The sequence below is a fragment of the Neophocaena asiaeorientalis genome, unplaced genomic scaffold, assembly GCF_003031525.2.
Source record: "Neophocaena asiaeorientalis asiaeorientalis breed wild unplaced genomic scaffold, Neophocaena_asiaeorientalis_V1.1 scaffold221, whole genome shotgun sequence".
Taxonomy (NCBI): Eukaryota; Metazoa; Chordata; class Mammalia; order Artiodactyla; family Phocoenidae; genus Neophocaena; species Neophocaena asiaeorientalis.
Window position 1 is genome coordinate 1,434,238 of NW_020173766.1, and position 23,987 is coordinate 1,458,224.

General features: G+C 41.7%; 1 protein-coding gene across 3 annotated transcripts in view; it reads right to left on the reverse strand.

Annotated features, from left to right (window-relative positions):
* Positions 1-23,987, reverse strand: part of SMARCC1 (SWI/SNF related BAF chromatin remodeling complex subunit C1) — a 176,019-nt gene that overhangs the window by 15,578 nt on the left and 136,454 nt on the right. For all 3 annotated transcript variants that reach the window (XM_024751452.1, XM_024751454.1, XM_024751453.1), the window contains 2 exons: positions 14,409-14,543; positions 3,454-3,715 (listed from right to left, as the gene is read on the reverse strand). In XM_024751452.1, coding sequence (XP_024607220.1) covers positions 3,454-3,715; positions 14,409-14,543 — 397 coding nt within the window. The remainder of the gene's footprint in view (positions 1-3,453; positions 3,716-14,408; positions 14,544-23,987) is intronic.

Genomic DNA, 23,987 nt, shown 5'->3' on the forward strand with positions numbered 1-23,987 from the left:
TTTTTCCATATGTACACTACATTTTATTAAAAAATGTTTAAGAAAAGAGGGACTTCTCTGGAGGTCCAGTGATTAAGACTCCACGCTTCCACTGCAGGGGGCGCGGGTTCAATCCCTGGTTGGGGGGACTAAAATCCCACGCACAGCATGGCGTGGCCAAAAAAAAAGGGAGGGAGGGAAGGAGGAAGGGAGGGAAGGAGGAAGGAAGGGAGGGAGGGAGGGAGGAAGGAAGAATAGTTTTTTAAAATAGATTTAAAAAAACACTCTCATCATACACACAATGATCATTTTCTTAAAATTCACTTAAGAAAAGCCTACTTCTGTGAGAAAGTAAAAAGAGAAACATAACCTATTTTTATTCTAAAGGCTATTTTATGAACCCTAGTTTTTTACCACTGTCTCCCTAAAAGAAGAGATGTATCTGAGTCTGCTCTAAACCCTCTTGGTTCTCCATCACGGAAGGTGGCATCGTGACATCATTTTGGAATAGAAGGAGCCCACTATGAATCCTGGTTCCACGATGCAGCAAGGTGACATGGCCTTGGCATTCACCAGCTCTTCAACTGTAAAGGCAGGACAATGAGAAGTAAGCAAAAATACTGGGGGTGAAGGGCCTGGCATACAAACACCTGTTCTCACCAGGATGTAATTTAGAAAAAAAAAGGGAGAAGGGTATCTTTTCTAAATGCAGATGGTGGAGCTCCTGAGAAGTTCTCTGAACAGTTATTGTGGATGATGATGCTTTAGCACCATTAAGAACCAAATACCAAGGAGCCACAGAGAACCCCCTCCTAAACATTTATCCCAAGAGTTTTAGGAATTAAAAATTTTAAATAACTGTTTTTGAAAAATCACTTTGTGATCATCACTCTGTTATGCATTCATAGCTTTTAACTTGGAAGAAAATTAGATCTCACAGAGAGGTTTTAAAATCCACTCAGACAGACAGGAAAACTGAGAAATAAAGTATCCTGTGTCATGAGCCTGGCAGACTTCTAAAACTATCTCCACAAATGTCATTTAGATCAAGTGGCAAGTGGGATGATGGTAGCAAATTCCACAACTGCAATTTAATAGTGTGTGTGAGTGTGTGTGTGTGCACGCATGCGTATGAAAATGAATGCTTCCCAAAGTGAACCTAGCCCCATTTTTGGGTCAAGGCAATAAGAACTAATATCTAAACATGTGTGGGGTTGTAAATTAAAAATTCATGTTGGTAACACAAGTTGTCAGATCATAGTTTTTTCCGTCATGGCTTCCTCAGGCAAACATGCCTGGTTATTTCCATGAGATTTAGAAATTCTGCCATTTGAGGAAGTCAGGGCAACTGACATTAGTCATGTCGGGAATCTTCTCAGGCCTCCAAGGGTCTTTCTATTTTTATTTCAGCTCACCTCTACACGCCCGGCCAGAGAACATGCATACCTCCCCAGAAAGCACAAATTTTGGCTCTGGCAGGCACTTGACACATGATTATAAAGTACCTATAAAAATCTTACAGGGGGCTTCCCTGGTGGCGCAGTGGTTGAGAGTTCGCCTGCCGATGCAGGGGGACATGGGTTTGTGCCTCGGTCCGGGAAGATCCCACACGCCGTGGAGCGGCTGGGCCCGTGAGTCATGGCCGCTGAGCCTGAGCGTCCGGAGCCTGTGCTCCACAACGGGAGAGGCCACAACAGTGAGAGGCCCGCGTACCAGAAAAAAAAAAAAAATCTTACAGGAAGACTGTTACTAAAGCAATATAATACACAGCACACAGCCATAAATATTACCCTCTAGGAAGGGAAGGAATATTGCGGGGGGTGGGGGGAATGCTGAAATTAAAGGTATATTTTAGGTTTAATGATGTCAGTAGTTAAGTTTGAAAGAATTGTGAGCTTGACTTTCAAGGTTGTTAAAATGTGGTGAATAGTTGCCAACCTGAAGGGGAACCCGTGAGCTAAAAGATGGGACAATTTGAGCATGAAAATGAGTAAGGTCCATAATAGATTGAAACACATAAAAATATAAATTCACAATACTAAAAACATACACACACAACAGAAAAAAAAACCTTACTGGTAACCTTTGGAGACTGTGTGTGTGTGGGTGACTTGGCAGAGGGGTTGAACTCATTATTAAATAATAAATAAATAAAGGGAATTTTTTTATCCCTGATAAACAAAGGGAAAGGATGAAGCATTTATCCAGCCTTTCCTGTAAGGATTGATTTTCAGGGTAACTAAATGATTGGTGAAGAAAAGTTTTTTAAATAAAAGAATCACTGCTAATAAATGTAAATATATCTATAAATATATATAATAAATATACATTTATTTACATAAATAAATAATAAATGCATAAATAATAAATATACACTTATTTACATAAATAAATGCATAAATAAATAAATGCAGATGAATAATAAATTTAGAAATCTTACCATTTTGTAACACTTGGTAAAATAAATGATCTAGGAAGCAACTCTCAATGGCAGGTAAACTCTTAAGTGAGTCTAATGGGGAACTCTGGAACACCAGAACCACTGACCAATCTGAACACCACCAAGAAAGAACCAACATTACAGGAAAAATGCCTGCACCGCCAAAGTGAACCTGAACCTACTAAAATATCCAGCGCCATCCTGTGGTTTATTTATGGGAGACGTGTGGGAGGGAGGAAAGGAGGGGGAAGGATATGTGAAATGACACCATGCACTTTGAGTGCATGATCGGGTACAGCCAAACACATGAATGGCATTTTAAAAAAGAAGAAAAAAAGGGAGGGTGAATTGTTAACACGTTAAAATAGATTTAAGAGAACTATTAGCGAATTCAAACAAATGAAGCATTCAAAGATATTTAATTAATGTTATTAGGAATTATGGTTACTTTTGTTGGGTGTAATATAGTAGGTTATGTTAAAGAATAAGATTTCCATTGGTTAGAGATACGTTTTGAAGTCTCCCACACCAAAGCGAGGAGGAAGAGATAAAATGTTGATAATTCTGAAGCTGTGCAATAGGTATTTGGGGGATTATTATGCTATTCTCTCTACTACTGTCTATAGTAGAAGATTTCTATAACAAAAAGTTAAGAATGCCAGAAAGGTGATGATCATTATCATAAGAGTTCATTGTGCTATTCTTTTTGTGTGTGTCTATCTTCGAGAATGTCTATAAATTAAAAAAAAAAAATGTAGACAATCCAAGGATGAATTTTTAAGGATCTCTGGGATATATTGTCGACCCACCCAAGAAAAAGGCATAATGCCAAGAGGACCCTGGAAAGAGAACATGGCAGGTATTATGTGGTGATGGCTATAAAAGCAGATTCACTTGTGTGTAATATCCTAGATGACAATGGACATTCTGAACAGTTTTAGTCAGAAATCACCAACAGTGTGGTTCGCCCCCTCTGATGCTCTGTGTTACAGGGATGACCCCAGACTGAGTGGTGAGCAGAGCATTCCTCTCACCTGGCTGAGGTGGATGAGGCGGCGGCATCTGGTGGTGCATCAGAGGGTAGGGAGGGGGCTGCTGATGAGGCATCATGCCAGGGTGCCCTGCTGCTCCCAGTGGTGCCAGGCCAGGTCCTCCTGAGTGCTGGTGTGCCTGTTGAGGGTTCTGCCCATGCTGCTGCTGTTCCATTTGCTGTCGGGCTCGCAACTCAGCGTATTTCAGCTGTTCCATGTGGAAGTTCTGGCGTTCAGTAAGCAACTGCTGCCTCTGTTGTTCTAACTATTAAGAAAGGAAGGGGAAGAGAAATGAAATCAGGAGAGTCTTTCACGATTGGATGCCAACACAGGATATCTACATGATGCCTAAGTTCCCCATAGCTCATCACAGTTACATAGTCACCTCCTCTCCTGAAACAACCACAGTGAGAGAAAAGGCATTATTTCCTGAGTAGAATGAAGTCAAGTTCTTCTCTGTGTTAAGTATAAGGCCTGCCTTTCCTTGGAACCTTCACCGGGTGGGGGGCTATTATACTCAGGACACTTGTAATTCCCTCTGTTTGGCGGGCCTTCAGATATTTAAAAAACTGTTTCCATGACTGCCTTACTCTTCCCCAGGTGAAACAAGCCTCTCCTGTCCTCTTAATAGTTCCTTAGATACTGGTATTTCAAGTCAAACCAACACTTCCAGGTGCTCTCTTCTGCATGTGATCCTTTTGGTTACTATTTTAGAATGTGACACCAGAGTTAAATCCTCTGGATGAGTGGACGTGGCCTTAGCTGCAAAGATACACATTTTCTATATGGAACTTTGGCGGTACCATTGTAAATCTTAGCTTCCAAGTACCCAAAATTATACTGGGTGACACTTTCACAGCATATTTTAGAAGCTTAAATAAAAATTTATATGAATCGTGGTTTGAAGAATATAAGCATTTCAATACTCAAGATAATCTCTCTGGGGGCTTCCCTGGTGGCCCAGTGGTTAAGAAAACGCCTGCCGATGAAGGAGACACGGGTTCTATCCCTGGCTCGGGAAGATCCCACATGCTGTGGAGCAGCTAAGCCTGTGTGCCACAACTACTGAGCCTGTACTCTAGAGCCTGCGAGCCACAACTACTGAGCCCGTGTGCCACATCTACTGAGCCTGCACTCTAGAGCCCGCGAGCCACAACTACTGAGCCCAAGTGCCACAACTACTGAAGTCTGCGTGCCTAGAGCCCGTGCTCCGCAACAAGAGAAGCCACTGCAATGAGAAGCCCGTGCGCTGCAACTAGAGAAAGCCTGCGCGCAGCAACGAAGACCCAACAGAGCCAAAAATAAATAAATAAAAACAAATAAATTTATTTAAAAAAAAGATAATCTTTCTGGGACCCAAATTAAAATACAGAGAAGTTAGGAAATTCAGAAGCCATATGCCTGACACTAGTGCAGAAAACGGAGCCCACCTTAAAAGCTATGAAAACTAACTTAACCCAGGGTTGAGAGAGAAAATCACCTTTAACAGGAATGGAAATAAAAATCCAGATTTCTAGTAGTATAAAGATCATATGGAGGGTTAATAGCACTACTGCTTTTCTATAATGTTCTATCTCACCATTTTTGACAGCAAGATTTTATTCACTGGGAGGCATTTCTACAGCAGCCACAACAGCTCTTGGGCACTTGAGATATGGCTAATCTGAAATGAGATGTACTATAAATGTAAAATAGTCACTGAATTTTGAAGACTCAGAATGAAAAAGTAAAATTTTCATATTGATTACATGTTAAAATACCATTATATACATATACTGTATTAAATAAAACATCATTATTGGGACTTCCTTGGTGGTGCAGTGGTTGAGAATCCACCTGCCAATGCAGGAGTTACGGGTTCGAGCCCTGGTCTGGGAAGATCCCACATGCCGCGGAGCAACTAGGCCCGTGCACCACAACTATTGAGCCTGCGCTCTGGAGCTCGCGAACCACAGCTACTGAGCCCGAGTGCCACAACTACTGAAGCCCCCACGCCTAGAGCCCGTGCTCTGCAACAAGAAAAGCCACTTCAATGAGAAGCCTGTGCAGCGCAGCGAAGAGTAGCCCCCGCTCGATACAACTAGAGAAAAGCCCGCGCACAGCAACGAAGACCCAACGCAGCCAAAAACAAAACAAAACAAAAAATTATAATTTTTTTTAATGTGGCTACTAGAAAATTTTAAATTACATATATGGCTCATGTATTTCTGTTGGAGAGCACTACTCCAAGGCATTTGATAAGTTAAGGAAATGTAACATTTTAGCTTTCAGGAATAGTCAGTTTTATAGATAAATACTACATACTATCATTAGCAAAATCTAAGTGGAATACCCATGAGAATTAGCTTATGAATCTGGGCTCTTAGCAGAGAGCAGCTTGGGGAGAAGTCCCCGTGGAACCTAGTGAGAAGCCTCACTGGCTATCAGGAGTAGCAAGCAGGGAATGTCCATAGACAGATGGGATGCTGGAAGACAGGCCGTGGACACAGCATGAAGACAAGCGGCATGGCCAGATGAGGAAAAGAAAAGGAAAGAACAGATGGTAACGCTTATATCCCCGGTGTTGGTTAGCTGGCTTGCAGAGTCTCCCTTGGGAGAAGATCTGAAACGAATGATTTTGTGAGTGGTTGAGGGTTATCACAGGAGGGAGGAAACATGGTGTTACCATGGTCTAACAGGCTGGTGCGGGCTCTTCATTTTCTAAGGGTGACCCGAAGAGGCTAAACCCTGGCTCAGTTTAACATATCCTTCTTTTCGTAATCAGAAGGGAGTTGCAAGGTGTAAACAGCAAGAGAATCCTCTGGAAGTCCAGCTCTGCAAGATGACTAATCAGTGAGATAATGTAAGTAAAAGGCAGACTGAAAAAACAGAATTTAAAGATTCTGACCGTAAGTGCTATGGTCAGAAAGGTTTTGCTTTCTTCTAACCATTCTTTCCAGGAAATTTAGCACTTTGCTGAGGTTAGACTTAAGAGGTTGTCAGAAAAGGACCTCAACCTATGTTTTTGTTCAGCCACTATTGGTCTGGACAGGTCAGCTGAAGTCCAGCAGTTATGTAAGAACTCCAGAATATAGGTCAAGATCTGCTTTATAAAAACCTGAACTCTTACTGGAGGAAGACTTTGTGTCTCTGAAGGGAAATTTTAGTCTCTGCCTTACCTATCTCAGTGGGTTTTTGTTTTTTCAGTGGGTTTTTTTTTTTTTTTAACTGAACCAGCCTTTCTTTGGGAACTGACCTTAGTATCGAAGTATTAATCTTGGAAAGAAAAATTTGCCCAATCTTCCTAGTTTACAAATGAACTAACGTCAATTATACTATTTTTTCCTGAGCTTCATCTGTCATTTCAAAACATAGAAGGTAATTAAAAGGTAATTAGAAAAATTAAAAAGGATGTGATTAAATACACACATCCCTGAAAAGAACCCAGTTTAAGCTTTAGATCCAATGTGGAATGAATAGGTCCTCTGAAGTGAGAGCAACGTCCAGACAGCAGGGTACCAGCTGGCTCCAGAGGGCCACCTCTGTTCTAGGGCACATGCAACAGAGCTTATGGACACATACTGGCCCCACCATCCAAAAGAAATACCTCTCTTGTTATAGATATCTTACTGTTACTGAATCCAACTGAAGACTGCATTCACTTCTGTGGCAATGAAATGTGGGAATCTTTGAGGAGAGTTTGACAGTACTGAGCAAATTTTAAATTCACATAACCAATGACCCAGTGATTCCACATCTGGAAATCTGTCCTAGAAAACTGTATGTATAAGGCCAGTCATTAAAGTACTATTTTTGATGTACATTTATGTCTGAGATGCACTGAGTAAAAAAAAAAGCAAGTTGCAACAACAATATTTATGTCTATTTTTAAAAAAAAAAAAACCTTTGGGGCTTCCCTGGTGGCGCAGTGGTTGAGAGTCCACCTGCCGATGCAGGGGACACGGGATCGTGCCCCGGTCCGGGAAGATCCCACATGCCGCGGAGCAGCTGGGCCCGTGAGCCATGGCCGCTGAGCCTGCGCGTCCGGAGCCTGTGCTCCGCAAGGGGAGAAGCCACAACAGTGAGAGGCCCACGTACCGCAAAAAAAAAAAAAAACAAAAAAAAAACCTTTGTGCCCATGTATAAACATTACATTTACACTGAAAATGTTCTGAAGACACCAAACTATTAACAGTGATTATTCCTAGGAATGAAACTGAGGGTAGAAGACACTTTTTAATTTATCCATTTCTTTATTATTTGAAAAATTTTCATCACACCTATTTTTGTAATCACAAAACAAAATACTAAAATTACCCAAGTTACATGCTTCAGATAACTCGATTTTCTTCTCTCCCTTTTCTATTTCCAAGGACTATAGATAAAGTCCCAACAGCTAAACCAGATAGTGTAAATTACTTACGTAAATAGGGCGCTAATGAATCTGTTAACTTTCTTTCAAGACTCTGATCTGGCTCTAGGGAACCCAGTTTCATACAAAGATGCCTGTGGCCCTGATCTGAAGACATCCCCACCCCCACTGCATTCAAACCCTGCCTTCCTCTCCCCCTTCATTCCTACACTGTGTATGTATAAAGCAGCCGAATCCAAGTGGAACCGGAACATAACAGAGCACTTTTCTACACCAAGACCCCAAACACACACACAGCTGCAAGTGCAGCTGAAGTTCACACAGAGCTCTTCTCCCAACTTCATATACATAGAACAGGGAGGCGGGGTGGGAAAGAGTAAAAGAAGGTGGGGGCCTCAAAAATCCATCTACACTGCTAAGGGTCGAAATACCAGCCGAGACTTGCAGCCTCTGACTACTTGGCCTCAGAACTGAAGTAAACACACCTTCCTTTGAAAGGTTTGGTATCAGTAACCAGACATCCACTTAAGAGAAAACCCAGACATACTCATTCCTTCTTACACCTCTGGCAAAACAAAACAACACAACTGCATCTTTCTGCTCCACTGGAGGCAGAAATTCAAAGGGGGACATGGCACTACTGTTGTGACTGTCATTCTGTCCTTGTAAAGTGCTTGCTGCCTGAGGCCCTACGTCTTTTTTTGAATCAGAAGTAAACCTGCTCAGTCCTAAGTACAGCTTTCTTAATCTCAAAACTATCCATAATGTCACGGTGCAGTCTAATAACAGCTTCAATTATATGACAGGCAGTACAGAGATGAATTACTACAAATATGCAGAAAACAAAGTTAAAAATACAATTCTCCTGGAGCAGTATAAAATTAACTTTTTGTTCTTTTTTCCTTAATTTATCACAGAGTACCACAAACTTTTCTAACCCTACACCCTGTGTGTGAGGACGTCCCATTAGTAATAACTTTAAATCCATCCAGAACTTGACTGTTTCTCCTCACTTCCATGGCCCACCACCACCTCACGTGGACTTCCCAACAGCCTCCTCACCAGTCTCCCCTTTTCTAAACTTGTCACTTTATATTCTCTAGACAGTGGAGAGACTGATCGCCACTTAACTGTAAGGAAGATGATGCCAGTTTTCTGCATGTATTCCACATTTTTATGGAATAAATAAAATAGGCCCTGCAATTATTCCACATTTTAATCACAGTAAAATGAAAGGCCTCTGGATGGTTTACAGGGACTTCTGTGATTAGGGCACCATCATCTCTGCCTTCACCATCTTACCTCTCCCTACTCACTCATGCCCCAGCCCACCCCACCTACTCCTGAGTTCCCAAACATGTCAGTCACGCTCTTGCCTCAGAGTCTCTCTCTAATGCTGGCTGTTTCTAGGGCTTAGAGACATTTGCCCAACTGTCAGTTTCTCAACAGGGCTTACACCGATGACACCACTTAGAACTGAAATCTTTCCCTTGCCCTGCCCAATCTCACTTACACAGCCTGAAACATACAGGTATGTATACATACACAGTATATATGCACGCATATACATACAAAGCACATTACATCTAATATCCTTCATTAATTATTTAAGCTCTACCAAGGCAAAGAGTTTTGTTGGGTTCTATTCACCAGTGTTATCTCCAGTACTTAATACACCTAGAACAAAGTAGGTGCTCAATAAACGTTTGCCAAATGAAAAAATGAACTTAATCCATCATCTATGATGTGAAAGCCATCAGCTCTGGGCAAGCTGACTCTTCAGTCTCCTCAGCAATCATACCTTTCTCTTCACAGTTTTGTATTTGGACCTTTTCTACAACTCACATCAGTCCTTCCTCTACCAGGAAGCTTTCCTTGATAATCTGAGCCAATCACAGCCTCCTCTCCTCTGACTTTCCATAGCCTCACTACCTCATGGTATCTTTGTGTCAGTTTCTCATCTACCCTCTCACCTCCTTAAGGACAGGGTCCAGGTTTCTCACAGCTTTGAGTTTCCTACAATGTCTCTCTTTTCAAAGGTATACAATTTCTATACCTAGTCAAACGAGAGCATTAAGTACAGAAGCTATAAATGAGATCAACACAGAGATTCTCACTGGTCTCAAAGTATCTTTTTTCCCCCCCTTTAATCCAAATAAGAATGCTTTAGGTAGGACCCAGGCCCTCCATTTCTCTTCAGTCCCCAACACAGCCCATGTCTGACACCTCTTCTCTTGAGTGATGTCTGCTATCTGCTTGGCACGGAAGGCTGCACACTTGGGCAGACCCTCTCAGTTTCGAACCCAGGGCCAGCTCAGCATCCTCACCTCAACTGGGGTCAGTAGTCTTCATCGGGCTTCCCTGGTGGCACAGTGGTTAAGAATCTGCCTGCCAACGCAGGGAACATGGGTTTGAGCCCTGGTCTGGGAAGATCCCACATGCCGCGGAGCAACTAAGTCTGTGCGCCACAATTACTGAGCCTGTACTCTAGAGCCCGTGAGCCACAACTACTGAACCCACGTGCTACAACTACTAAAGCCCGCACGCCTAGAGCCCGTGCTCCACAACAAGAGAAGCCACCCCCATGAGAAGCCCGTGCACCACAACAAAGAGCAGCCCCCGCTCACCGCCAACTAGAGAAGGCCTGAGCGCAGCAACAAAGACCCAAAGCAGCCAAAAATAAATAAATAAAAATAAATAAATTAAAAAAAAAAGTCTTTATCATGTCAATTCCTGGACAGACTCTGTATACTCCATAACTGACTTCCTCCAATATTAGTACTTTATGAGAGGACTGTAACAAAAGCTACTGAGCTCTAATTATAGCTGTATACACATCTATAAAAGATATTAAACTGTTATATCCTTATTCTTAATTTCTAAATAATTAAGACTCAAGAGAACATCTGATTTTACGTCATTAGAAAGAAACTTCGTATCTGATTCTGAAAGTGTATGAAAAGATTCTTGAAATCTGTTGCTATACAAACAAAACCAAATGTTTAATTCAAAAATGCATGTCCTGAAGCTACTGGTTACTAGGTGAAGATGAGCAGGACCTCACCTATAGTGAACTGAGGAGTGTGGTAGGCAGAGCACTAGGCAGTGGGTTAGAACGCGCCGCTCCTGGCTGACCTGACCCCTTTCCACAATTTCAACTTTCATGAGTCATATAACAAAGGGTATCAAAACCCTGCATATCTCAGAGTCTCCAGGTTAAAATGCAGTAAGAATGGCTCATTTCTTTATAAATTTTGAAGTACTAGATAAAAACGCAGAGCTGAACAAACACAGGTTTGAGACCCAGCTCTGTTATTTATGAACTGTGTGATCTGAGATACATGAAGTGGACCTTGTTTAAGCTCTAGACTCTTCATCTACGAGAATGGTTAACAAAGAAATGGCCTCATGTTCCCACCCAGCATCACTGCTGGATTCTAAATGTTCATAAAGCCAACAAAGACTTATAAATATTAAGAATTTAATATATAATTGTTGATTATTGGTTTGCATAAAGGGAGGCATAGAAATATTTACTGAACACTTACTCTGTGTTCTAGGCAGTGTGCCAGGCACATGCCATAGTTCTCTCATTTAATCCCCACAACAGTCCTGTGAGGAGAGGAAATCATCAGTAGGAAAATAGCCATGGCTTTGCTAGCTCACAGGGAAGGACAGGATAACTAGTGCTGGGAAGGAGAAAAATAGATTATGTCTTACTGTGCATGAAATGAATGGAAGCCATTTTAAAGTTTGCAGGATTTTTTGGTTGTTGTGATAGTGAGCCTCCAAGGTTGCCCCCAGTGATCCCGCTTCCTAACATTTAGGCCTTCTCCACTGAGCCCTGCCAGCCCACAGCCCCACCCAACCCCAGAATCAAGGTTGGGCTGTGGGACTGAGAGAATATAGCAGGAGCACAGGAACGTGCCTGCCAAGTTTAGGTTATAAAAGATACTGTGGCTTCCACTTTGGGTGCTCTTTCACGTTCTTGCTCTTTTCAGTCACTTGCTCTGGGGGAAGCCACTTCATGAGGAGTACTATGGAAAGGCCCACATGGCAAGGAACTGAAGCCTCCTGCCAATAGCCACATGAATAAGCTTCGAGGGGTATCCTCCAGCCCCAGTTGAACCTTATGAAGACTGCATCCTAACCAGAGACCCTGAGCCTGATCCACTCAGGAAAGCTGCTCTCAGATTCCTAACCCTCAGGAAATGTGTGAGATACTGTTTTCAGTTACTGCTTTGGGTTAATTTTTTACATAGCAATAACTAATACAGGTATGCTACTGACATTCAGTGGCTAGGGCTAGGGACTGTCTTATATAATGAATTTTACTGCCCCAAATGCTGATTAAGAAAAAACAGGCCGACCACCAAAGGACTTGAGAATATCAACCTTGTGTGGTGAAAAAGATTCAGTAGAATGTTTTCCCACATTTTCGGTTGTGCTGTTTTATTCAGAGACTATTCTGTAAAATGTTTTATATGCTCAATTAGAATTTAAGATAAAAAAAATAGATTCAAGTAAGAAAAACCCAGTGGACTCAGATTAATTTGAGATAAATAACTATGAGAAATCCAGAGCACAAGGATGTCTGAGAATCAGTGGAGAGAACTGGGAAGGGCCTGAGGACTCTGCTATTCCAGGGGACAGTTCCACTAGGGGGGTTTAAAAGAGTGAGGAATCCATAAGTTCACCCTCCGAAGACAAAGCAATTTAGAGCTGAGAAAAGAGCCCCTTGACAATCTAGACATAGTTGCATTAAGTGCCCAGAGAGGGTCATGCCAATCTTCCAGGCTAAAAACATCAGTTCTGCTTCATGAATGACAGCAAGGTGTCTGGTTGCCAGTGGGAACTATGCAATGATCACTTGAATTTTGCATGTGCCAATAATCCATTATGTAGCCCCCTGTTATCCCAAGTACCCTAAAAAAGGCTATCAAATGACAAAAGGGCAGCTTATTAGGGTAAGATAAACACAAACACTCACTCTTCAAAGCTCCAGCTCACCTCTAGGAAGTTTTCTCTAATACCCTCTCCTTCTCCGTATCTTCCATGTATGTTCCCTTAAGAACTGAACACACGATACTGTCATTTGTCTTCTTGACTGTCTTCCCTGTTAAACTAAAGTAAGGTCCCCTAGCGTAAAGTTTCCTTTCCACTTTCCCAGCTTCTGACACTGATGCTGGCATACATCCATTCAACAGACACGTAAACAAGGGCCTATGATGTGCCAGCTGTGTGTGAACAAAGACACTTAACAAACTCTGCCCTCAAAGAGAATACACTCTGGTATGGGAGGCGGACGCATGAACTAGCATTTACAATATATAGTAAGTGCTCTGTTAGGCTGCTACAGAAGTAAATGGGGAGGGCATGTCACTCACAGGTTCAGGGCTGAGGGATGCAGGAGGTTGGCAAAGAGTAGGAAAAAAGGCCTTGCTGGTGGAAGAGCAGGATGCACTCAGGTGGCAGAGAACACACACGGCCATGAGGAAAGCCTGTATGTGGCGTGCTATGACATGACTGGTGCACAGAGAGCAATGGAGATGAAACTGGGGTGGCCTGCTGCTCCTGGGACAGGAGAGGGCTGGTGATGTGAGAGATACTTACAGGATATGGGAAGTGGGGATGAGGTAGCATAGGGTGTGGGTAGGATAGTTACTGAAGCAGCCTCTTCCTCATGGGGCCAGAATGTAAGTGGAAGAACAGGTCTTAGGACAAAATGAAAACGGGCTATTGTGATAGTTACTGAGCTACTCATCATGAAGAATCTGCCAGAGGACGTGCTTGGATTAACCACTAAGAAAGAGCTTAACAAATGCAAATGGATCCTTAAAATTAAAACTCTTCTGGAATGGTTAAACTTAAGGTTCTCCCATTTAGAGATACCAGTATCTGGTATGCTGATAAAAAAGTCAAAACAATCAGAAAATCAGAAAAAGTCCTAACTAAATCCTCAAATTTAGCCCACTGTTTAGAAAGGCATTAATTCCTTTCCTGGTCAACTCATTAAAAAACAAATTTCTCAAAACAAACAAACAAAACCAAAAAATTTCTCCAGAGAACTTCATCTCTGTCTCTCCAAAAAATCCCGTGAAATAACCAAATGTTCCCCTGATTGTATATTTCTTACTTTTTGTGGCTTCCTTCCTCATTCTTGGCCTTTTTCATAATTCTTTTTGTCCTGTTTGGGCCACGTCCTTATATCAAGTGCATGCCAGAGAAAATGCTGCTTACCAGTACTCTGCTACGCCTGGTTCCACCTGCCCTTCCCTATACAGGAGAGGGAAGGTAACAAATAGGTAATAAAGTAAGTCTAAGATCTGACTATTATAGAAGGGAGAATTGATACCATCATGTATCTGGAAAGCCAAGAGGTATAAGAAGCTCAGGTTTAGATAATTATTTTCAGAGTTCCTTTTATTTATCATCACTGGCTGATAATCCTTTTGAAAGGGCAAAAGGTTAGAAAAAAGGTTAGACGATAGCCACGGAGACCAACAAATTACGTTACTGTATTTTCTCTATTTCTATTTCTCGTATTTCATGAAAGGTGGTCAGAGTTTAATTGTGAAAAAGCCACTATAAAATTCCCCTTACTTACAGCTTCTTTCTCTCTGTCCATGATGGTTTCCAGTTCCTCAAAATGTCTAAGTTTGATCTCCAGTTTCTTCATTTGTGTCTCAACCAGGAGAGCTACCAGAGACTTGATCTTTCTCTCTTCCACGGCAGCCAAGTGCTAAGGGCAAAAAAATCATTCAAAGAATTTAGGTAAATGTTTGCTTAATAAACAGTAAGAAAATGCTGAAATTACTATTATAAGTGGGAATTATGGAATTAAGAATGGTGCCCTGGATGCCCCCTTTGCATGTTTCTACTATTTATTTCAACTTAAAATAACAGGGACTTCCCTGGTGGCACAGCGTTTAAGAATCCACCTGCCAATGCAGGGACAAGGGTTCGACCCCTAGTCCGGGAAGATCCCACGTGCTATGGAGCAACTAAGCCCATGCGCCATAACTACTGAGCCCGCATGCCACAACGACAGAAGCCCTTGCACCCAGAGCCCGTGCTCTGCAACAAAGACGAGCCCTGCAATGAGAAGCCCGCATACCACAACAAAGAGTAGCCCCTGCTCACCGCAACTAGAGAAAGCCCATGCACAGCAACGAAGACCCGACACAGCCAAAAATAAACAAATAAATTAATTAATTAAAAAAAAAATAAAACAACAACTATCCATGCCTGAATTTCTGGTACTTACAAATATAAATCTATATATAGATATGAATCTATAAATACCAGAAAATAAGGATTAAAAGGAAACTTCTTCCATGCTAATCTACTCTCTTCAAAGAGCCCACTAAGGAGAAAAGGTTGAATCAGGGCCTTGAAAGGCAAAGGAGGACACCATGGCCTGGAAGGCACTTCCCCATCTACCACCCACTTACCTCCCACCCTCACTCTGTAACTCTGTTTTTCCCTCCTGATGAACTGTCCAGGAGCAGGCAAGCAGTGCTCTCCCTCAGCAATCAACCCTCAGATGCAAAGCCCCTACTGAGTGTCTACTATGAACAGAGAGGAGGGGGTGAACAATATTCCACCCCTAGTTTGGGGATAGGGTATAAGACAGGAGGTTATTTTGGAAGAATGTACCACTCACTCCCCTGTACAGGACTGATGAGTCCCACTCATGCTTCCTGTCAAATCAGCAGCACACAGAGGAAGATGCCACACTACTCAGAGAGGATGAGGATCCCACATTTGGCCAACGTCCTGACTACGTGCAAAGGATGAATACCACCTTCTCCAGACACCATCCAAGAGCTTATACCAACAAACTCCCAACACTATTTTGCACTATTACATCTACTGAATTTATGTGCTTATCTTGCTTCTACACAAGGTTGTGAGAAGTAACACGGAGTGGCTGACTTATTGATCTGTGTTTCTTATAGAATCTAGAAGGAGTGAACATACAGAAGGAGTTTAATATAGGCTTTTGGGAACTAAACTGGTAGAGAACACTTAAATAAGAGCCTTATTTTTCACTCTTTTACAGCTGATAAAGAAAAATATAGTTTTATACCTGTAGAGACCCATCTGCAGGAAGATTCAGAAGTGTAAGCAAAAGATTTTATGAAAGAATCTACAGCTATTAATGGTCATGTTTGCCTCCCTAACTACATTAAGCTGCATCAATAACACCAAAAGTTTAAATAAAGATTACATGATTCTAAGCCTGTTATCACTGATCGTGTTATGCAATTTCATATTTCTAATGAGATATAAAAAAACAGGTTACAAAAAAAATTCAGACTGTCACAGACTTCTCAAAAGCAAAAACTAGGTTTTTGAAAACAAAGGTAAAAATGCCTTCCAAATTGTGAGGGCTAATAAATTTCAATCTAGAATTTCAAGTACAACAACTTAAACCAATTAGGTGCAGAATAAAGACAAACTTCCAAAATCAAGGACTCAAAATCCTACACATGCTTTTGAAGGACGTGCTCCAGTTAACTTCGTGTAAACTGAGAAAAAGATAAAAGACATGAGATCCGGACATCACAGACTCAACCTAAGAAAGAAGTCCTAAGTTAACAGGGTGGCACAAACAGGCCAAAAGCAAATAGGGACAAATGAAAGAAGACTGGCAATATAATGATAACCAAAGCTAGGTGAGGGGTACAGAGTCATTACACTATTTTGTCTACTTCTGTATATATTCCAATAGTTACATAATAAATTTTTAAAAAGGGCAGAAGGTGGGTCAACAGACGGTGCTGGGACAACTGGATATCCAGAAACAAAATGATAAATTTGGACCCCTACCTCACATAATACACAAAAATTAACTCAGTAGATCATAGATCTATATGTAAGCGCTAACACTAAAACATTCTTAGAAGAGGTGGCGCAGTGGTTCAGAATCCAGCTGCCAATGCAGGGGACATGGGTTCGAGCTCTGGTCCAGGAAGATCCCACATGCCACGGAGCAACTAAGCCAGTGTGCCACAGCTACTGAGCCTGCGCTCTAGAGCCCGCGCTCCACTACAAGAGAAGCCACCACAATGAGAAGCCCGCACACCACAATGATGAGTAGCCCCTGCTCGCCACAACTAGAGAAAGCCCGCGCGCAGCAACAAAGACCCAACGCAGCCAAAAACAAATAAATAAATTTATATTAAAAAAAAAAAAAGAAATTCTAGAGAGTTCTTTGAACAGAAGGAAAAAAACCTCTTCCATTAAAAGAAAAAATTGAAATGGAGATAGGAACTGAGAAGCACCGGACAGGGAAAACTGAACTTAGGTTCTAGCATTATTGAAGAAGTTATAAAAATAATTTGGATTAAATTGCAATAACTCAAGAATGAATTGTGTAATCATTAGGAAAAACACTAAAAGAACAAAAGTGTATGTAATGAACAAGGTCACTGGAAAAAAATACTAGAATAAAAATTATTGAATTAAAAATAAGATGTTACAATCGGAGGAAACTGATGAACAGCACACAAAATTGCTCTAAAATATTTCTGCAACTGCTATGAATCTAAAAAGTGAAAAGGAAAAAAAAAAAGGCCTGTCTAAGGCTACATAACTATCATGTGGGGGGAAAGGGGTTAAAATCCTGGTTTGAAGACTATAAAACATGATATATAAGGTGTGATGTAGAAGAGATATTGAATAAGTAGCTGTCTAGGCAAATGATAATTTTACTGCCTCGTGCATTAAGGGTGGTTTGATTATGCTGAGAATTTAAACTGGACCAGCTTTAGCCTGCCTGCCTTCCTCCCTCCATCCCTCCCTTCATTTGGCTGTGTGGGGCTTTGTTGCCGTCGCGTGTGAGATCTTTAGTTGCGGCATGTGGGATCTAGTTCCCTGATCAGGGATCAAACCTGGGCCCCATGCATTGGGAGCGTGAAGTGCCAACCACTGCACTGCCAGGGAAGTCCCCAGACGTTTCAAAATGTTCTTTGCTTTATATGTACTCACCTTGTCTCCTTTTATGCTAAGAGTTTCTTGCCATTCTGGTCCATGAATTATAATACATTTAATTCATGGATGGATGTACTTAGAACAGTGCCTGGAACATGGCAGGCGCCTGATACCTGCGAGCTGTACCCTAAAAGCCCGTTTTGTTGGAAGATCCTCCTCTGCCTGCACTGGACCGCTTCTAACATGTCTTTTAAGACTTGGCCTTAGGCATCACTTCCTCTGGGTAGCTCCCTTACATCACGGCTCCCACAGCCTCCATGACGATTCTTACTGCACTGTATTTTATCTATTCACTTGACTTTTACTCCCCAGGGTCAAGGCCCGAGGAAGCCCCACATTTATGACTGCTTGGCAATTTTAGCAATGCAAGAAATAAGGAGATGAGGTGGGGAGTAGAGAGGACACGGAGAAGAGGCAGCCTTTATCCAAAGCCTAGAATTCACCTGTGACTAAGGTTAAAAAACCACTAGAAATCTCTGGAAGTAAACTTGGGCACTTTGAATGCAGGATGAGAATATAACCAGCAAAGCATGGCCTTCAATCTAAAGAAACAAATTTGAGTAAAAAACTCAAGAAAAGAAAAAACAAATCAAAACCTGAATCTGTAAACTCTATGGCAGTTGCATTACTAAAGACTTATAGGATTATTCAGTCTGATTTCTAGTTTAAAAAAATTTTTTAGGGCTTCCCTGGTGGCGCGGTGGTTGGGAGTCCGCCTGCCGATGCAGGGGACATGGGTTCGTGCCCCGGTCCGGGAAGATCCCACATGCCGTGGAGTGGCTGGGCCCGTGAGCCATGGCCGCTGAGCCTGCGCGTCCAGAGCCTGTGCTCCGCAACGGGAGAAGCCACAACAGTGAGAGGCCCGCGTACCGCAAAAATAAATAAATAAATAAATAAAATTTAATATGTATCAAAATTAACCCACCTCAAATGTAAGAACTATTCATCGGCGTGGTTAATCACATCTGGGTTTTGAGTGAAAACAGAAGAACTAATGTTGCACACTAAATTTGGCGTTTTCATATTTCAAGCCTTAATAGCATTTATTTAAATATTAATATAGGGCTTCCCTGGTGGCACAGTGGATAAGAATCTGCCTGCCAATGCAGAGGACATGGGTTCGATCCCTGGTCTGGGAAGATCCCACATGCCACGGAGCAACTAAGCCCACGTGCCACAACTACTTGAGCCTGTGCTCTAGAGCCCGTAAGCCACAACTACTTAAGTCCACGCGCCTAGAGCCCATGCTCCACAACAAGTGAAGCCACTGCAATGAGAAGCTCACTGGCTGCAACTAGAGAAAGCCCGTGTGCAGCAACAAAGACCCAACGCAGCCAAAAGATAAATAAAATAAAAATTAATATAAACCCTGATTTTCTGTATAGAATTATTTAAAACAAATCACTGCAACTTCTCAACTTCTTCCATCTTGCAACCCCTATTTATAAGAGGAGAGATACAACAGATTTCTCTGAAAGAACTGGCCTGTTCCTATGTAGTCTCACTATCTGAATTTTACTGACTGAACCCTAATGAACTTACTAACGTGCCATTTCTCTATCTCCTACATTTCTAGATCACCTACATTACTAGATTCTTTTTGTTGATTTAACCTCCATGACTATTCATATTTTTACTGGTAAGAGATTCTGATCTGGAAGAAGACAAGAAATTTCCTTCATGAAACAGCATGCTTCCTGCTATTAAAGATTTTAAGAAATTCTGCTAATTTATGGATTTGGTGATATATATGTACCATCCAAGAAGTCAGCAGAAGTCAGAAAGGCTTAAGAAATAGATTCTGAAGGGAATTAAAAAGACTTCACAGGGGCTTGAAGTGATTAGACAAATGTTACTAAGCACTGGACCAAAGCTGCTAACAGATCGGATCCAAATACCACTTCTGTCTGCTTTAAGAAGAAAAAAAGATGGTAAAAGTGAGAGTTAACTGTTGGAATGCATTATGGGAGTAGGGTGAAATATGTCATACTACACACCCTGGTAGGTATTTTCACGCTACTTCTAATAATAACCTACCAAGAAACATGTTATCTCCATTTTATATAGAATGAAACTGAAGCTTAGAGAAGTTAAATATCTTGCCAAAGGTTGCAGTTAAATCCACTGGGAATTGAATTCAGTTCTGATGAGAGCCTAGAAGCAAAGCGGGGCAGTAAGAAAGGTGACACAGAGAGACAGGGAGGAACTAACAGTACTGTATAAATGTTTCCATCTTTCCCTGGTTTTTCTGGGGTGGAGTCCCTAAAAATTAGAACTCAAATCATCATTAGTATAGCAGAGGTGCTAAACAAAGAAAAAAAAAGATGGACACTTTTTTAAGCTAGCTGTTGGGTTTTTAGTTGTAAAATGTCTGAAAACATTTTCCTTGGAATGAAGAATTTTTATCAGATTACGTTTCTGGGTTGGTTGGGATCACAAGACTCTGAGTCTGGAGATCTGGGTTTTGGTACTAGTTCGGTCCATAACTAGTTACATAATTTTAGGCCCATCATTCACTTAAAAAAATTATTTATTTTATTTATTTATTTTTGGCTGCATTGGGTCTTCGTTGCTGCACGCAGGCTTTCTCTAGCTGTGGCAAGCAGGGGCTACTCTTCATTGCGGTGCACAGGCTTCTCATTGCGGTGGCTTGTCTTGTTGTGGAGCACACGCTCTATGAGCACGGGCTTCAGTAGTTGTGGTGCACAGGCTTAGCTGCTCTGCAGCATGTGGGATCTTCCCGGACCAGGGCTTGAACCCGTGTCCCCAGCGTTGGCAAGCGGATTCCTAACCACTGCGCAACCAGGGAAGCCCCTATCATTCATTTCTATGGATCTGTTTCTACATTAATGAGATGAAAAAGTTCAATAAATTCTAAAATCATTGTGTGATAACACACATGAAACATTCGTTGTTAGGGCTTATAAGTATCTATCAGACAGTAATCCATTTATAAACAAAACCTGTGTGAAAATCATTGTGCAAAAGTAGAATAAATTTATGTGTTGTGTCTGTGTGAGAGAGAAAGAGTTTGATTCCAAGAAATTTTTTTTTTCTTTTTTCTTTTTTTTTTTTTTTTGCGGTACGCGGGCCTCTCACTGCTGTGGCCCCCCCCCGTTGCGGAGCACAGGCTCCGGATGCGCAGGCTCAGCGGCCATGGCTCACGGGCCCAGCCGCTCCGCGGCATGTGGGATCCTCCCGGACCAGGGCACGAACCCGTGTCCCCTGCATTGGCAGGCGGACTCTCAACCACTGTGCCACCAGGGAAGCCCCATTCCAAGAAATTTTGAATAGTATATAATCCCTAATTAGATTTCACCTAATAGAGTCACTCCTCAAGGTTACATTTCCAACATTTTATTCTTTAGTTTTTTTTCTTATCCTTCACACTAAAATGTCTAGTCTAATGTCTCCACTCAAATGACTGTGAAGTTCAAGGTTAATGACTGATTTTAAGCTCCTAAGAGGCAGGGACTATTCGTATCTATTTTAGGCATCAAAATAAACCTAGTATTGTAGTACAGTGTTTGGCACATAATGGGCACTCAAATACTGAATAATCAAAGTATGGCACTTTCCATCTTACAGAATGCTTTTTTTGGGGAGCCACACCAGTGCCATATGGCTCGTAGCAGGATCTTAGTTCCCTGAACAGGGATCGAACCCGGGCCCCTGCAGTGGAAGTGCAGAGTCCTAACCATTGGACTGCCAGGGAATTCCCCAGAATGCTTTTTTATACATAAATTTGACTGATTCTCATCGATAATCTGGTCAGAAAGGCAGATCAGAAGGGACCTCTGATTAAAAAAAAAATGATGTAGGTTCAGAAAAGTTATGTTAGCTGCCCAAGAGATTAGTAAACGGCAAAGCTCGAACTAAAATTTTAAATTCTAAATCCAAAGGATTTTAGTTATCACCCAATGTCTATTATTAACAATTAGCAATTGATATTTTAGTGGCTACTTTCCTGCGGAATTCTTAGAAGGGACTTGTGGTAGGTTAAAGACGGCCGTAAACTCATCGGCCTTTCTTCCACTGGAGAGAGAGGGACTACAACCCCTCCTCTCTAACTGCCTTGCCCTACAGAAAATAGTGGTGATATTTTCTGGGTCCCAGCTTGGGAACTCCCATGTCTTGTCTCTTGCAATGTTCTTTCTGGGAGTCCCAAGCTTCCATGTGAGAAGTATATGATCATTCTGTTGAAGCAACTACAGGGAGAGACCTAGAGACTACACGGAGAGGAAATTGGACCCAGCTACCCCTGCCAAGGACTAGGACTTAAGAAAGCTACCTTGGACCTTTCCAGATGAACATACCTGTAAGGTGAATACCACTAAATGACTCAACAGATAAAGCATGGAGCAGAATCACCCAGCTGTTCGGTGCTCAAATTTCACAAAATCATGAGATATAATAAAATGGTTTGCCTTTTAAACCACTAAGTTTTGCTATTGGAAAAAAAATGTGGTACCTGGAAACAGGGCGCTATTTGAACAAAACCCTAAAGTGTGACTTTGGCTGTGGTATCATGTGGTGAGTGCATTCTCAAGAAAACCACTGGTGAGAGCTTAAAAGAGAGGGAAATATTACTGCAGATTGGACAGAAGTAGATCTTTGCTATACAGAAGCACAAAGTTTGGAAACATTGTCACACTAGTGATGTGGAAAATAGGGTAATTAATAAATTTGTGGATCTGGCTGGAGTGATTTCCAGGCAAAATGTAAACATTCTTTTTGTATTTTATATAAGAAAAGAGAGGAACCAAAGAAGGAAGAATTCAGTATTCAGGTACAATTTAGACGAAACAGAGCAGGGTTTGAAAATAAAACTGCTTCTCATCACTGGTTACTCCCAGCAAGAATTTGAAACTTAGAAATGGCTTTAGGACAAAGATCAAATCCAGAGCACTACAGTAAAATTTGAACTCAGAGTAAATACCTCCAGGTGTGCCTGGCTGTTAGACCTTTTGAAGGGAGTGCATAGCAGGGTTTCTAAGAATCCTAAGGGTATGCCTCTGCTAGAGAGGAGGGTCTCTAAGTATCTTTAACAGCAGGTCTCCTATATTTTTTCATTGAGCTTCTTGGATCTGTATAATGTCTTCCATCAAATTTGACAAGTTTTCAATCAGCCACAATTTCTTTTCTTTCTTTTTTTTAAATTCCCTGCGTCTTTTTCATTTCCTTCTGGGACTCTCGTTACATGTATGTTGGAACACCTGACTTTTTCTGCAATTTCTAAGCTGAAGCTCTACCACTTCTCAAGAACAACTGATTCTCCTTTTGTTGTCTGCCTGGTTGATACCAGTGCCCTGAAATGTTTGTTGTAAACTTGTTTTCTATGTTGGCCTCTATATCCCCTCATCACCCTGAATGTGGACAGAATGTCTGACCGGTAGACCTGGGTAGAAGTTACACAGTGTCAGGTATGGGCCCAAGCCACAAGACATTGGCAGGTTTTCCTTCTTATCATCTGGGACACTTTTCTCTTAAAGTTTCAAGCTGCCACATAAAAAAGTCCAACACTTTGATACCACCCTAGTATGAAGAAGCCCAGGATAAGTTCTTAGAGAGGCTATGTGCAGACAGTGATGCCAGCCAGCCTCCAGGTGGTACAGCCACCCCAGCCTAGGCATCAGGCGTGTGAGTGAAGCCATCTCAGGCTCTCCATAATAGCCCAGGCATGAGATGAATACCCAGTAAACTAGCCAACGCCACACAGAGCAGAATTTTTCTAGCTGAGTCTACCAGAATTTCTCACTCATAAAAATCATGTGAAATCATAAAATGATTATGATTTTAAGCCACTAAGCTTCATGGTAGTTACATAGCAATGGATAACTGGAGCAGGAATACTGCTAATGCTCATGCTATGGATTCTTAACAGATCTGGCAACAGTGATGACCAAGGCCTTCCAAAAACAGGGCTACAGAGAGAGCCCCAACTTTTCTCATAACGGCTTTATAGAACCTAAGAAGAATAAGATGGTCTGGGAGTGTGACACAGATGACGTATGGAATGTGGGAGAAACAACCTAAAAAACGATTAATGGTAAAAAGTAACTCGATCGGGACAGCTATGTGAACTTTACATAAAAAATCACGGCTTCTAGCTGGTAGAACAGAAGTAGTTTCTATTTAGTCATTTAAGGATGGAAGTGAACAGGGCTAACTGCAGGCAAAATGATCA